The 17586-nt window shown below is 36.6% G+C and overlaps 1 protein-coding gene across 4 annotated transcripts in view; it reads right to left on the bottom strand.

Annotated features, from left to right (window-relative positions):
• MTBP (MDM2 binding protein) overlaps positions 1 to 17586 on the bottom strand; it is a 75559-nt gene that overhangs the window by 4731 nt on the left and 53242 nt on the right. For all 4 annotated transcript variants that reach the window (XM_082721775.1, XM_082721776.1, XM_082721778.1 and 1 more), the window contains 4 exons: positions 12878 to 13033; positions 9419 to 9514; positions 2610 to 2876; positions 497 to 746 (listed from right to left, as the gene is read on the bottom strand). In XM_082721775.1, coding sequence (XP_082577901.1) covers positions 497 to 746; positions 2610 to 2876; positions 9419 to 9514; positions 12878 to 13033 — 769 coding nt within the window. The remainder of the gene's footprint in view (positions 1 to 496; positions 747 to 2609; positions 2877 to 9418; positions 9515 to 12877; positions 13034 to 17586) is intronic.

Raw genomic sequence — 17586 nt, forward strand, 5'->3', positions numbered from 1 at the left:
GTAACTATGTGAAAGACAAGTTCACTAGGACAAAACAACTAGGAAAAAAAAAAAGAAATCTGGAACATTTACATGGTCATACATGTCACCAGATATCTATTAGAAAGAAATGATGGCAGTATCTTAAGAGGAATTCAAATCATGAGTTCTGAATCAAAATCTGGGTATAAAAGCTACATGTATTAGGGATAAATATGGGGGTGTATTTATTTTTTATTATGGAAAATTTCAAACATTGAGAAGTAGAGAGAACATTTTATAACAAATCTCTATCTTGGTAGATCAACCAGTTTCAATGAGGATCAATTTGTGGCTAATTTGGTTTCATTTATACCTCTGCCCACTCATCCATTGTCCTTCTTATTCAGGGTTGTTTTAAAGTACATTACACATACCATTTCATTTCACTCATAAAATTTTAGACATATATTTTAAGTGAACCAAATAAAGGAATTTCTTCCCATGTAGAACTAAGAAACAGGAAATAAATCTTTACCCGTGTGTGCTTCTGTGATCTCGATTCCTTCATTTGTCTTGATGTTTTTGGTCCATGCACACTTTTTTGACCTGACCTGGCCTTTGTAGTGACTTTTGGAGTTTCACAGCTTAGAACTGGAACTGATGGACAAGTCACAGGTAATGATGGCTCTGCTCGGGGTTTTCTGGATGTCACCACACGATGATGATGATGAGTACTGCCACTTGTTTGAGAAAGAAGAGAATCTGAACTTTCAGACTTCACAAGTCTATTGTGGAGAAATACATCAAAAACACAGATTAAGTGAATCAACAATGAGGTCCATTTTTCTGTCCTAAACATGACAAGTATATTCACTGAAACATAAACCCAAGAAAAGCAAGCAAAATTTCTTGCTACTACTGCTTTAAAGAAGTAATGTGACATCATACTATAAAGTTGCTCTGTTCTTCAAATGAGTGACTAAAACATACAAAGCAAAGAATAACTAGAATTTCAGCCAATAGGAAAAGCAACAAGCAGTGTCACCGTTGCCTTATAACTTCTCACATAAATCAGCTCTGGCATTCTAGGTGGTGAAATGTGAAAATTTAATAATCATCTGTTAAGTACTAATACTTTTCTATGTAGATAATTTTGACAAAAACACCTTAGCCTATACTTATTGTACCTATGCAATTACGTGGACAAAATAAGTAAGTATTAAATACAAATAAAACTATAAAATTGGCTCTTTCTAAAATGTTTAAATTTCCTTTCACAAGATAGGGTCCGATATCCTTCAATTCTGCTAAACCACAGGCCACAGTGTACTTTCTTTTCTAGAACACATGTCTTTTTATTAGTCACAAGTCACAAATAAGGAAGTTATTGTTATAAAATACAGTATTGGAAATGTTAATGGATTTGCTTTTTAGCTTTATCACATTTAAAAAGTACCATGAATTTGTGAAGTCCCCATAAAAATAATTTAGTTATTCCATATTAGAGAAATAGTTCTATTATTGTAAGAGAATATAGTAGAATTATTATAATAGAATAAAATAGAATATTAAAAAATACTGTCATATTTTCAAATGGTAAAAAAAGATTTAAAAGTCTCATTCTAATAATATCTTATACTTTTTGAAGGATTTACATACAGTAAAAATTTAAAATGCTTTAGATGCTAAAGACCTAACTTTGACCAAGGTTCTAAAGATATATAAATTCAATGGGAATGAGAGTGTTTATGAAAACTTCTGTTCCAGTATATGGACATTTTACTTATTAGGTAGCAAAAAAAGGACCAGGAAAAGTTTCATATAATATTATGCAGTGTTTAAAGCTCTATTTTACAAAAACAATGTTTCAGGGGCCTGGGCAGGCAGAAAGCAGTGCAAGAAGCCAGGAAGAGAAGAGCTAGCAAGAAAGACCCTCTTCAGGGGCGCCTGGGTGGCTCAGTGGGTTAAGCTGCTGCCTTTGGCTCAGGTCATGATCTCAGGATCCTGGGATCGAGTCCTGCATCGGGCTCTCCGCTCAGCGGGGAGCCTGTTTCTCTCTCTCTCTGCCTGCCTCTCTGTCTACTTGTGATCTCTCTGTGTCAAATAAATAAAATATTAAAAAAAAAAAAAAAAAAAGAAAGACCCTCTTCAGTAGGGCAGCTCTGCTACTGAATCTATTGGACCAGATCTCTAGTGTTCCAGGGCTTAACAACCTGACGATCCATCATGCAAATGGATTATATATTAGAACAGAAAGCAAGAAATTGTGTTTTTTTCCCAAATTATTTCTTTTTTAGAACTTACAAGCATAATGATAAGTGCGCAAAAAAAAAAAAACCCAAAATTCCTGATATGAAGGAATTGATCTAAGTTCTATGCAGAAAGCTACTTAAAAACAGGAAAGACTAATTTGAAAAAAAGGGTGGACACTAACATACTTTCTGTCATGAGACCTTTTTTTTTAAGTAGACAGAGAGGCAGGCAGAAAGAAAGGGGGAAGCAGGCTCTCTGCTGAGCAGAAAGCCCGACGCAGGGCTCGATCCCAGGACCCTGGGATCATGACCCGAGCCGAAGGCAGAGGCTTTAACCCACTGAGCCACCCAGGTGCTCCCGTCATGAGACTATTTTTAATGCATTTAATAGTTCACCTTTTTTGTGGATAAAAGCAATTCTGATCTTTTGATCTCCTTTTCAATCGAGAAACTTCAGCTCGGCGCTCGCTTTGTAACGCTTCTCCATCAGGGACACTTCCAGGCTCTGACAAGACGGCAGGGGATGGAAGAGGGCTCAACACAGTGGATACCGGAAAACTCTCTCTGGTGCAGGTGGTTTGGGTTTCATAACGGATAAGACGAGACTGAAGTTCAGAAAATCCCCCATCTCTTTCTAAAGCTTTTCGGTCATCCAAGCAGTATCTAAACAAGAGAAAGACCATTAAAATCACAGGCTCCATGACAGCAATAGCCTTTTCCCTGCCAATGAGGAAACAGCAAAACACCTACTTGAAAACCTCTTAACTTCCTAGTAATTGTTGGAGGGCTGAATGAGTGGCCGACTTTCCTCACAAGTTCAGTTTTTTCCTAGCCTGCTAGATGATATGGCAAAAGATTTAAAAATCTGAAGTATAATCTGATTCCTCTTTGACTATTTCTGGGCAACAGATTAAGTTAATGCTCTGGCTTATTTTCAGAATAATAGAGTTGCTGTTTTAATACTCTTTAAATCTCTGCCAACCTCTGATTCCTCAGCACAGCTAATATGTAACAACGTGAAATGCTGACTTCTGTTAGAAAGGGCAAGTTTATTTTCAACAAAAAGATGAAAAGGGTATAAAGGTATTCTAACTGGCTCAAAAAAGACAGCTCAGAACATCTGGAATTTTTCTTTGAAACTCCCTTCCCCTCTTACTGCTTGATTGACAGATTTTTCTTCAAACACTTTGGCTGTCCCTGTGCATCTGGTTTCTAGCAAAATCCGATCCAAGGAATCAAGGAGATGTTAGCTCAGTAAATGCTTTTGGACTTAAAGAAATCCCGTGTTGTTAAGTACAACACAGAGGCACAGCAGGAACATCACCTATGCGATACGTGACCTTGGACAACTCTTCACTTTCTTCTCTGCTACAGCTGCATCAGGGAAACACAAACAGCTTCACGGATGTCATGGGAGGCGATCAAAATTAAACCCTTCCTCGTTAGCCATCCTCTTGCCTTGTAAAGTTCTAAGATGCTCCCTAAAACCAGAACTTTGGGTCCATAAGCTTTTAGTTCAGTTCCTAATGAGTGTATCATTACCCTAATATCTGATGCCTGCCTGGTCAAAGTGTAGGGACTTTTTCTTTCCCTTGCCACTTTCATATTGATTTCTAAGAGCTGAAATCCCTGGATTTAAATTTGGCTCCACTACTGATGAGCTGTTTACACTTGGCCAAATTACTTAACTTTATCTATGCTTCTGCTGGCCTCTTCTGCAATCTGAGATTTATAGCAGTCATTTCCACGAGCTACCATGAGGATTCCTTGCATGTGCCCTGGGCACCTGTAGGCACTCAGAAGCAGTGCCTAGAACATGGAAGCAAAACAGTCAGAAAATGCATGCTACTGTTGCTAGTGTTACTATTATTAGTGGCAGGTTTATTTGCCACCACACCAAATTTTATAGTATGCACATTATTTAAAAAGCTGTCTAGGTGATTCTAAAGCATAGCTAGGCCTGAAAAATCTCCAATCTAACCCAACAATTTGATTTAACAGGGGAGAACACTGAGATACTAAGTCAGAACGTGCAGCCATGACATAACTCTAACTAGAACCGAGGTCTCTCAGTTCTGTGACATTCTTGCTCTAGTCTGTTTTTTAATAAAACACATGTCATTGAAAACCAGCAGTAATTCTAAGGATTACAGATGAGTTCCATTCCTCTCCTGGGCAACTGATGGAATCGAAAATAAAATCAAGAACCATGAATGTTAGGAAAGGTTCTAGGCAAGAGGCAACGTAATGCCTGATGAGCCTATAGAAAGTTTTTGAGAAAAAAAGATACAGTCTGACTTCAAATGAGTATTTTTTTCTACTCGGATTTTGAATCTAACATGCAGGTATTTTCCTTCCAGTTTTAATATCTCTTGATCACAGCTGTTCATAATGTCACTCCTTCAAATGAATTATGTGTACTGCGCCGGTTGACTTTGCCATTTAAAATGTCTTCAAATGATTACACTATGACCTGGCACTGAAACAAAAAGTACTTGTAAATAATAAAGCAACGGAAACAGAGAGGAACGGTGGATATTTGATATTAGTGAAGTAATAAATGACTACACTTCTGTATTTTCTTGCAAAACAATAACCAAATGCTTTGTGCATCCAAAGAAAGAAAAATATCTTCAAGAAGATGAAGCTATTTTGTTTGCTAACTACATAAGAGGCATGATACTGCCCAGCACACACCAATGTCAATGCAGGCAGGAGAAATTGCCAAATGTCTTGGAACAGATGAAATAAATTTGAAACCAAAAGGATGCTGGTGTGGCCACCCATCATAGTTTCACAGCAGAATTTAATTTCTTGTGAAAGAAAACTGTGCATCTTACAATCAATGGTATCTAATGCTCCAGGATAAAATGAGTGAAAAAACAAAACAAGCTACATGGGATATGTTTTATTTTGCCTTAAGAAAATACTGATTTGTGCTTGAGCAGTTATATATACCTATTTTCCAAATATTCTTTACGTTTGGTATAGGAAGAGCTCAAAGATTCCAATGGCTTACAGCAGCATGAGGAAGACAGAACTCTCCTTCACCTTCATAATTACTTTGACATCACACTCGAATTTTGTTACAAGTGGAGTCATTATCTATGTTGAAAACAAATAGGCCCCCCTCCCTGCCCCCCACATGCCCAAGTCTTCTTGAAAAAAAGCACGTTCCTGGATTCACTGTGCTCGCCTCCTACAACCTCCCTAGTTCGATCTCAATACCCCCAGATTAAGGAACACAAATTCAGAGTAAAGAAAACGGAGTCACTGAAAGACTTATTCGTTTAAAGGGGTAGGTAGTTCCTCTTAGTCATTTTAAAGTCCTCAGATTCTGACTTCAACTATTTCCACATGCAGACAGAAGGGTAATGTTATTGTATGTACCGATGTACATGTATGTTACTGTATGTTCCTTGTTACTGCTGACAGTCCTGCTCTGTATTCATACACCAGCTGGTCTATCCACTCTGTTGACATCCACCTAGGCTGTCTGCAGTTGGGGCTGTTACAGATAAAACTGCTCCTTGGTCCAGTCTTCTGTGGAGTTGTGTTTTCACTTCTCTTGGGAAAATACCTAGTGTTGGAACTGCTGAACCACAGGATCTGAGTATGTTTAGTTTTATAAGAACTTTCCAGATCCTTTTCTGGAGTAGAGATATCATTTCATAGTCCCGCAAGCAATGTACTACAGTTCTAGCTGTTGCGCGTACTTGTCACTATCAGTCTTCAATTTCAGCCATTTTGGTGACTGTACGGAATTTTATGGATGTACTATAATGTATTTAACCAAACCCCTACGGTTAGACATTTCCAATGTTTCTTATTTTAAATAACATTATGGAAAATACCCTTGCATAATACCTTTCAGTGTACACACTTTTTTCCCCATTAAGCTACTTTAATCAATCTGATGTTATGAACATTTGCGTGGGTTTTGGTAAATTACTGGGCAGCCCTCCAGGCAGGTTGTAGCAATTTATACTTCTATGAGCTGGCTTACTCATTCATGTCTCTTCACCACTAACATGACTTCGTAAGTGAAAAGTGTCCTCGCTGTTGTTTCAATTCACATTAAGAACGTGAATTAAAAAGCAGATTTTAAAAAGCAGATAAAAACGTGTCGTGTATATCAGTGATCTGTACTTCCTCTTGGGTAAACAAATGGTTCAAGATTTTGCCAGCTTTTCCATAGGAGCATTTATTTTATTTTTTTTATTGATTTGTAAGCAATCTCTCTTTAAAAATTTTTTTATGTTATTTATTTATTTGTTTGAGAGAGAAAAAGCAAGGGCACGTAGGCAGGGGGAGGAGCAGAGGGCGATCTCGAGTGGACTCCAGTGCTGCGGAGTGGACTCAAGTGGACTATGGAGCTGATGCTGGGCTCAAGTTCATGAACCTGAGACCACGACCTGAGCCGAAATCAAGAGTCAGATGCTTAACTGACTGAGCCCCACAGGTGCCCCAGCATTCTTTAATTACAAAAGAAAATACCTCCGAATTTATGCTTAAAAATACTCTCCTCAGCTCAATCCTTAGTTTAGGGATTTCTTTGGTTTCTATCAATTATTGACATTGTTGTTTCAAAATCAGGACAAATCTATCATTCTTTTCTTGTTTGGTTTCTTCCTGACAATGTATTAAAAAAGTCTTCCCCACCCTTAGAACAGATTTTCCCCTAAATTTCATGATAGTCCTTTCCTTCCACAGCTTTTCACTTTTAATTCTGAATACTCTGCGATTTATTTTGATATTTGGTGTGAACCAAGAATCATTTTAAATTAATTTATTTTTATTTGCATATTTAATCATATTCTCACTGCTATCTACTGAATATTTCATCTTTTGCCCTATGATTTGAAATTTTTCTTCTAGTAGATCAAATTCCTATGTATATTTGCTTTTTTCCTTGGATTTCCTATTTAGTTCTAGTTCTACACTGTAATTATAATAGCTTTAAAATACAATTTTCTGGCTATATGATAAAATTAATCTTATTCTTTAAATAAAAGGAAGGAGGTTTCTTACCAGATAAATTATAGAACTATTTCAGCCAAAGTTTCAAAGTTGTTAAAAATTATATTAAATATTTACATTTATTCCACAAGAACTAATGCCTCTAGAATATGATATGTGCATAGGGAAACAAGGCATGTTTCCCTGAAGTAATCAACGCTGCATTTATGCCCCTGATATAGGTTATTTGCAATTTTTTCCATTCTACATTTCTTGCAAAACTACTTCTAATATTTATGGTTTTATTGCTATTTTCAATAAGATCTTTTCTCGTAGTGTTTAAAATTGGACATGGTAAACTAGGCATGTATTTTATCATTGGTCACTTTTCAAATTTACTACTTCTAACCATCTTTCAGGTCTCAAACAAACAAAAAATAAAAACAAAAAAATACTTCTACGATCTCCTTTTCGATATATATACTCTTTTGAGTTTATAACTCTTCAAAGCTCTCTACCTAGATTTACTTATTTTAACTGACTAGCCAAAACAGTGATTAAAACAGAAACATTCAGCACAATGGGTAAAAAGGAAAAAAGCAGTGATCATAGGTATCTTTTAAACTCTTGCACCTGACTTTAATGGGGAATTTAAATCTGATGCTTGAAAATAAAATAACCAAATATTTTGCCTCTAGTGTCAAACTTACGTACAAACTCTTTAAATGAAATAAATCTTATTTAAACATAGCAAGGAAAGTAAACATTTCTAGAATGACTTGCTGGCTGGCCCTCCACACCTTCCATATTTTCTCAATTGTACCACCGTCTTTCCAATCTGCCCAAGCTGGAAACCCTCAATTCTTGTCATCTCCTTTTTCTCATCTCTAACATCTAACTGGTCTAAGGTTCTTTAGACAGCTATAAGTTTGTATCCTCTTTCCTATTTCCACGGCCTTGATAGCCAAGCATATAATTACATGCTTTAAAAATAAAGGCTTTTTTACTCCTCAAAAAAAAAAAAAAAAAAGATCGATCTCCCTCCCATGTCACTAGTGACCTTTGTGACTTCATGATTTCATCTTATTATAGTACAATACATTTATCACTCCTGTTCAGAAATACAAATCTAGTGACTCGGTGGCCCAGTCGGTTAAGCAGTATCTTTGGTTCAGGTCCCGATCCCAGGGTCTGGGACTGAGCCCAGAGGCAGGCTCCCTGTTTTTCCCTCTGCCCCTCCCCGCTGCTCAATCAAGCTCTCTCTCTCAAATAAAGAAATAAAATCTTTAAAAAATAAAAAATGTAATTTATCTTCCTAGAATCTGTAACTCTGTACTTTGTTTCTCTCCTAGACATTGCCTTTTCTGCCAGGTTTACTCCAATTCATTCTTTGAAACCTAGTTCAGATTTCCTCTTGGAAACACTCTCAGGTAGTTCTTGGCATTTAATTCTTCCAACCACTGGGCAGATATCTGTATTTTAACATATTTATAGTCTACTAAAATTATGTGTTTTCTTTCTCCCCTGTAGAGTATATGCTTCGAACTGGCAGAAATAATTGTCCTTTGTATCTTTAGCTTCTGAGTGAAAGACGGTCAGTATTTTTAAAGTTTACATGAAATGAAGATTAAGTTTATAAGCCAATCAAAATAGGATGTTTCAGGCAAATTATTTTACAAAATGAATCACCAAGGTCTTAAAAATTCATCATAAAATATTTTATCACCATTATTGAATTTCTTGTCCTTGTGAAAATGGTAGATGTGCATGTACATAGCCTCAGAAACTGCTAATTCCTTTATATAAGAGAATTCTCTGAACTTTTATTCAACTGGTCAATAAAAATTCTAGAAAAATTTACAGATAATTAACATAGTGCAAATGGGAACACATTTCATCTAATAGTTTCTGAGTAATTACAATGTAATTAGTGACCAAGGATTATTAATGTAACCAGTAGTATAAATATATATTTATAACATAGGGATGAAAATATTTTTGATTAAAATGTCTGGTAATTAATAATATAATATTTAAATGCTACAAAACTGATCAATCATCAGATACCTTTTTTTTTTAACAACAGAAGATAAACTCTTACTTGTGTACACACTGCTTTGTTCTCTGAGTGATACACTTTTCTTTAGCTTTTTATCTTTATATTTTATTAGAGATACTCTTCACAATAAAAAAAGAAAAGCTTCACCAGCAACATGCAGAAGAATAAAGTGTAAATAAAAACTTACTCAATCCCATGATAATGACACACTGAGGCTTTTTCAAAAGGTAAACCCTGAAGTTTCCGAGGACTAAGTTCCGGTGTCAGAACAAAAGTCTTTTCCCTAAAACAAAAAAGTTTTCATTTGTATTTAGTTTATTTAGTGAAAAATAGAGTTCAAGAAAGCATCTAGAAAACAAAATCTGACTTCCTTCTCTATAAGTGAATCTTACATGGGATAAAAATTATGTAACATCAAGAAAGCATAAGAAAAATCAAACAAGGTTAAGCCTAAGTAGGTTCTGTCTCTTACATTTCCCGTGCACGTCAACTTTCTGAAGTTATGATGTTATTTATTTCACAAGACTATTCGGAGAAATGGCTAAATCAAGAATGAAAAATGATTTGTAGTGGAAATTCAAGAAGCAGCACTATTCCAGAAGAATTTTTTGTTGTTGTTGTTGTTGGTATAGTGAACTAATGTTGTTGCATTTAGTTAGGTTCTTCTTAGGAGGGGGATAATTAAAGTCAATTCAAATCTTTTGGTAACAAAAGTATTTACTTTCTACTGTAACACATGAAGTATCCAGATTTTTCTTCCCCTGGGAATATAGTCCTGTTGACACCTACTTTAAGAGTTAGCAACCTGTTAGATATCAAAGGATATGGAGACTGCTGACTTCGGTTATGCTTTTGAAGTAGGTTCCAATCAGCAGGTATGGGAGAAGTAATCATATGGTGAGCTTACAATATTCATGCTCAACCCCTTCCATACTCAGACCCGCAGGGGTATATCAAAATCTCAGGAAGAAGGTCACTGCAATTAGGTTAAACTCTCCTGCTTATTCTAAGAGGTGCCCACTCCCCGCAACCCTCACCTTTCTCTTCCTGAGTTGAGAGGCACTGTTCCAATTCATCGGATCATGTTTCTGAAGCTCAGAACAGGTTAGATGGAAATGGGAGAAGAATGCAACAGCGCCTCTATGACTATGCAACATAGTCAAGAGAATGCAATACCAGGCGCCTGAATTCAGAAGACTTGGAGACGGTATACGGAAATGCAAGCAGATAGTATAGTTCCATGAGTAAGTACGTCCTCACATTTTTTGCCTTATGGTTTAATAATGAAAACTACCCACTTGCCAATGAAAATTATTGAGGGTACATTTGAAATTATTACATTAAAGTATAAGGCATATACCAAGTATGAACCTTAGAAAATAGAATTTATAATCTAATCCACCCATTTAAAGTGTTCCACAAAAAATAACACTAATTAATTGCAATGACCCCAGTATTTTGATGACTCACTATTCAAGTGAATAATTTCCTAATGTAAAACGATTTAGGTACCTAGCATTTCACTTCCTTCCCTAATCACGGTGTCTTCCATTTCTTATTTCAATACTCTCAGCAACTTTATGTATTTTTCTTTAGATTTACTCATAACCTATTCTTTCTAAAGGAAATGTTTTAGCAAATATGTATTTTGTCGACATTTAGTATTTCTTCGGTATACACACAGGAGTCATGCCTGTGGTTTGTTCAACATTTCAATAGCTCCTTACACAGGTAGACATTTTAATAAGAGCCCACAGGTTCCTGATTCATTGTTAGGAAAGCTCATTCTTCAATTTCAATGTTAATAGAAGATTATTGGGTAATGTTGTCATTCTTTATTAACATGAAGAAACTGTATCAAATTTCTCTAAATAAAATACCTATAAATTACAGAAAAAATAGTATCTCCTCTATAAGTATATCCCCTAATGTTGCATCTAGAAAAATGCTCTCTTCAAAGAGTACAACATATAAAATTCAGTTTTGGCAAATCTGTTCAACTTTGTCAATTCACACTTAATGATCCGGAAGGACAATATCCAATAGCTAACGAGATGAAAAATGTGGATATACTTCTTCACTCTCTTGATTCCCATTAAAAAGAGTATCAATATCTCAAAGCTATGAGGAAAGAAAAATTATACAACTTTTATGTCATTAAGATCATTAAGTCATTAAAACCCATAATTACTAAGATTCTCAAGTTTTCAAAGTTGCTTCTTTTCTCTCTCTCTCGAGTGAACATTCACATGAAGGCAATAAGCTCCAGGATGATTTATGAGATAGAACTAATGTCAAATAAATCGCTTCCCAAGTATACCTTTAAAATCAATATTTGCCAAAACAAGTTTTGTAGAAGTGATTAAAATGATCTATAATTTTTAAGGTTCTCTGGGAGGTCTTCAAAATAATGGATTAACGATTAAGATGGGAGAGTGATCAAAAGATTCAAATCTAACTGGTAATTGACATCACAATTTTACCTGTAATTAAGTCAGCTGTAGTAACATCTGGTATTTATTAACTAGTAACTTAGTTGTCTTGGAATTCAAATTAGCAGTAAACTCTTCACATAGACACTGAGTCCTCAGTAATATTATAGTTTCAAAAGCATTTTTATTATACTTTTCTGTTCTCTTCAGCTGAAGGCTGTGCTTTTTACTAATATTAGGCATGACATGACAATGTCATAACAGGTAATGGCAAAACTCAGAACTAGAGAATAATGTAGAAAAAAGAGTTTAAAAAATTTGCAAGTCAAATTACAATTTTTTCTTCTTTGTATACAAAATAGAAGCTACTGACTTCTATAGGGAATAAACTGAGGTTGCTTTTGCTTTTACTATCCTTGTTTTCCTTATATTCAATAACACCAAATAACAAAACATTGGCTAAGGTAAAATGTGAGGATTAAGTCCAACCGATAATCCCTGGAGCCCAAGGAGCATAGGCATCGATTAACTAAGGAAATGAGATGCAATGTGTTTTAAATGATTTTTAAAAAACTAATTGGTGGGCACCTGGGTGGCTCAGTAGTTTAAGCCTCTGCCTTTGGCTCAGGTCATGATCTCAGGGTCCTGGGATCGAGCCCCGCATGGGGTTCTCTGCTCAGCAGGGAGCCTGCTTCCCCCTCCCCACCGCTTGCTCTGCCTACTTCTGATTTCTCGCTCTGTCAAATAAATAAATAAAATCTTTTTTTTTTTTTAAAGATTTTATTTATTTATTTGACAGAGAGAAATTACAAGTACACTGAGAGGCAGGCAGAGAGAGAGAAGGAAGCAGGCTCCCTGCTGAGCAGGGAGCCCGATGCGGGGCTCGATCCCAGGACCCTGAGATCATGACCCGAGCCGAAGGCAGCAGCCCAAACCACTGAGTCACCCAGGCGCCCCATAAATAAATAAAATCTTTAAAAAAAATTTAATTGGCATGGGGTGCCTGGGTGTCTCAGTGGATTGAGGCCTCTGCCTTCAGCTCAGGTCATGATCTCAGGGTCCTAGGATGGAGCCCCATATCCGTCTCTCTGCTCAGCAGGGAGCCTGCTTCCTTCTTTCTCTGCCTGCCTCTCTGCCAACTTGTGATCCCTATCTGTTAAATAAATAATAAAATCTTTAAAAAAAATTAATTGGCAATTATGTTTTTCACTTACCCCTTTTGGATCTGCAAAGGCTGAAGATCTCCAATTGGTAATCCATCTGAGGTAAAGAATTTTAGTAATTCTTTTGCATCCAATAATGTGATCGAGTCCCGTGGACTCTCTTTGTGACCCAGTAACTGTTCAGATGAACGAGGTAATGAACCAGTTCTGAAAAAATAACGTTATATAGATTGTTAAAAGTAGATCAGAATTCACCATAGTCAGGAAAAGGTGATATGAGCAGAAACCAGAACAAAGAAAACTACAGAACTATATACTGAGGAAGAAAATAAAGTAAAATCTTTGTGAATTATTTAGTATAAAAGTATATTTTTAAAAATCTGTAAGTTAAAGTGAAACTTATAGTTAACCATGTCAATAATGCTACTACTTGACTAAAATAAGCATAATTATTCTTTAAAAAAAATTTTTTTTTAAAGATTTTATTCATTTATTTGACAGAGATCACAAGCAGGCAGAGAGGCAGGCAGAGAGAGAGGGGAAGCAGGCTCCCTGCCGAGCAGAGAGCCCGATGAGGGGCTCGATCCCAAGACCCTGAGATCATGACCTGAGCCGAAGACAGAGGCTTAACACACTGAGCCACCCAGGCGCCCCGCATAATTACATTCTTTATAAATGATGGCATAAGGAGCACCTGGGCGGCTCAGTCCTTAAGCATCTGACTCTTGATTTAGGCTAAGGTCATGATTTCAGAGTCATGGGATCAAAGCCCTGCACTGGGCTTTGGGTTGAGCAGGTAGTCTGCTTGAGATTCTCTCTCTCCCTCTGCCCTTCACCCCTGCTCTCTCTCTAAAATAAACAAATTAGGAGAAGTGAGTTGGGGGAAATCAGAGGAGGAGATAAACCATGAGAAACTGTGGACTCTGAGAAACAAACTGAGAGCGGGGAGTGGGGGGTTGGGTGGGCCTTGTGGTGGGTATTAAGGAGGGCACGTATTCCATGGAGTACTGGATGTGGTGCATAAACAATAAACTTAGGAACACTGAAAAAAAATAAATTAAAAAAAATTTTTAAAAGATAAATAAATGATGGCATGATTATTTAGTAGTGTGAAGTTATCCATTCTATAAAATTTCAATCTAAATGTTTTTGTATGTTCTGAAACCCCATAATCTCAAAAATTTTGATGGTAAAAGTGAACTTGAAAGATTTTCTATGAACTTGAAAGATTACTTGAAGCACAACCATGAAATGAGACAGTAATCAGAAATCTCTCCCAAGGTCTCTCCTAGCCATGATTATAACATCACAAATAAGCACTGAATCATTATTATACCTGAAATATAGACAAGAGTTTATACTTCTCAAACTATTTGTTCTTAATCCTTACAAATTTCCTTGACAAAGATAGAACAGTTCTTATCTCAAAATGAACACCTGAAAACTAGTACTTTCTAAAGTGAAAGTCACCAGATCTAGAAAAGAATCATTATTACTAATTTTCAGAAAAAGATACTACCACACATTAGTTTATATTACAAGCCCAGGACAACAGAGCCATTTAAAATGACAGTCAGAACCAGACTGACTCTGAATTAGGTACTATTTCTACCTACACTCTCACTCTGTAAACCCAAAAAGCTCATGGAAGTTTAAAAACCAGAAAAAGGAAAATACTTGCAGAGAGCGGTAGTGGTTTTATCAAGCACTGAGTCACAGATCATGCTATCGATCTGCCACAAAGCAGAAATAAAATCTTTCAATACCTGCACAAAAAATTAAATTCATGACTTTCTATTACTACAACTACTTCCTGATTACTTAATCACTCCAATTGAGCATATTATTGGTGATTATATAATTAAAATGTTGACATTATGGTTTTAGACTTCTATTTCTGTAAAGATCAATAATGTACCAACAGTGTGTCCTTTTCCCCCTCCTATCCTTTATTTTTATTTATTTATCTAAATTTTATTTATTTTTATTAACATATAATGTATTATTTGCTTCAAGGGTACAGGTCTGTGAATCATTAGTCTTACACAATTCACGGCACTCACCATAGCACATACCCTCCCCAGTGTCCATACCCCAGCCACCCTATCCTTCCTCCCACCCCCACAACCCTCAATTTGTTTCCTGAGATTAAGAGTCTTTTTTTTTTTTTTTGAGATTTTGTTTATTTATTTGACAGACAGAGATCACAGGTAGGCAGAGAGGCAGGCAGAGAGAGAGGGGAAAACAGGCTCCCCACTAAGCAGAGAGCCCGATGTGGGGCTCGATCCCAGGACCCTGAGATCATGACCTGAGCGGAAGGCAGAGGCTTTAACCCACTGAGCCACCCAGGCGCCCCTGAGACTAAGAGTCTCTTATGGTTTGTCTCCCTCCCTGGTCCTATCTTGTTTCATTTTTCCCACCCTAGCCCCACGACCTCCCGCCCTGTCTCTCAAGTTCCTCATATCAGAGAGAGCATATAATTGTCTAGTTCCATTCACATTGTTGCAAATGGCAAGATTTCGTTTCCTTTGATGGGTGCATAGTATTCCATTGTATATATATTTGTGTGTGTGTATACACATACACACACACACACCACATCTTCTTTATCCATTCATCTGTTGATGGACATCTAAATTCTTTCCATAGTTTGGCTATTGGGGACATTGCTGCTTTAAACATTCAGGTGCACGTGCCCCTTAGAATCACTGCATTTGTATCTTTAGGGTAAATACCTAGTAGTGCGATTGCTGGGTCATAGGGTAAATTTATTTTCAACTTTCTGAGGAACCTCCATGCTGTTTTCCAGACTGGCTGCACCAGCTTGCATTCCCACCAACAGTGTAGGAGGGTTCACCTTTCTCCGCATCCTCGCCAGCATCTGTCATTTCCTGACTTGTTAATTTTAGCCATTCTGTCTGGTGTGAGGTGGTATCTCACTGTGGTTTTGATTTGCATTTCCTGTTGCTGAGTGATGTTGAGCACTTTTACATGCGTCTGTTGGCCATCTGGATGTCTTCTCTGCAGAAATATCTGTTTATGTCTTCTGCCCATTTTTTATTGGATTATTTGTTCTTTGGGTAATGAGTTTGATAAATTTTTAGATTTTGGATACTAGCCTTTTATCTGATATGTCATTTGCAAATATCTTCTCCCATTCTGTCAGCTGTCTTTTGGTTTTGTTGACTGTTTCCTTTGGTGTGCAAAAGCTTTTGATCTTGATGAAGTCCCAATAGTTCATTTTTGCCCTTGCTTCCCTTGCCTTTGGAGATGTTATAGGAGGAAGATGCTGAGGCTGAGGAGGAAGAGATTGCTGACTATGTTCTCCTCAAGGATTCTGGTGAATTCCTGACTCACATTGAGGTCTTTCATCCATTTTGAGTCTACTTTTGTGTGTGGTGTAAGGAAATGGTCCAGTTTCATTTTTCTACATGTGGCTGTCCAATTTCCCCACTACCACTTGCTGAAGAGGCTGTCTTTTTTCTATTGGACATTCTTTCCTGCTTTGTTGAAGATTAGTTTACCATAGAGTTGAGGATCCATTTCTGCGCTCTCTATTCTGTTCCACTGATCTGTATGTCTGTTTTTGTACTATACTGTTTAGATGATTACAGCTTTGGAATACAGCTTGACTTTTAAATTGAAAATATAAATCTAATAAAAACAGTCAAACAAGAAAATACACAAATGTTTTCTCTGAACTTCTTACCCTAAGAGGGTAGGAACTACATTATAAGTTTAATTTAATTTCTACACAGCTATTCTCTAATTGTGATTCACAAAGGTTTCTTTCTTTTTTTTTTTTTAAAAGATTTTATTTATTTATTTGACAGAGAGAAATTACAAGTACACTGAGAGGCAGGCAGAGAGAGAGAAGGAAGCAGGCTCCCTGCTGAGCAGAGAGCCCGATGTGGGACTCGATCCCAGGACCCTGAGATCATGACCTGAGCCGAAGGCAGCGGCTTAACCCACTGAGCCACCCAGGCGCCCCTTCACAAAGGTTTCTTAATGAATATTACTCCCAGTCAAATTTTATAGGCCAGATGCATTGGGGGCATGTGTAATTTGCATTTACATAGGACCCTGGACACAAAGATATCAAAGCAATTTCAAAGCACAGTTTGTGACAAATTACACCATCAAGATATGTCTTAGTTTAAAATCAATCAATCAATAAAATAATAGCATGTTATTTTGTCCAGTGTTTGCAAAGTTACAAAGTATTTTTTTCATAAATCATCTCTTTAAGCATTGACAACTTTGAATTAGAACTGGGATTGTTATCCCCATCTTAAGGATGAGGTAACAAAGTCACAGAATAGGTGAGTGTGTCCAAAATCAAATTCTTGCCTTCTGAATTTCACTATGTAAAGATTCCTTAATTCACCAGTGAAGTCTATTTTAACACAATACAAATTCTGAAAATATGCAAAGTAATTTTTGTTCTCAACCAAGAATTCAATGATATCTGCCCATATTGTGACACACTGAGATGTAGTTGAGCATTGACTCTGTAAATATCACTGGAAGACACTAAAAAGAGTTCATTGATGATAATGTATAGACTCATAAACACTGCGTGTAATTTAGTAATATAGGTATGACTTGAGTAGGAGAAAGGAGGTAAGGAGAGTAAAAGGAGATAGATATACCAATGTAGAATGAGGTAAAAAAAGGTGCAATAAAATAAGCTTCATGACAGAGGTAATGATCTAGTCCTTGGGTGCTTAATGAAGGAAGAGAACACTGAGTTTCAACAT

This window comes from Mustela nivalis (assembly GCF_964662115.1).
Source record: "Mustela nivalis genome assembly, chromosome: 2".
In the NCBI taxonomy this organism is placed as follows: Eukaryota; Metazoa; Chordata; class Mammalia; order Carnivora; family Mustelidae; genus Mustela; species Mustela nivalis.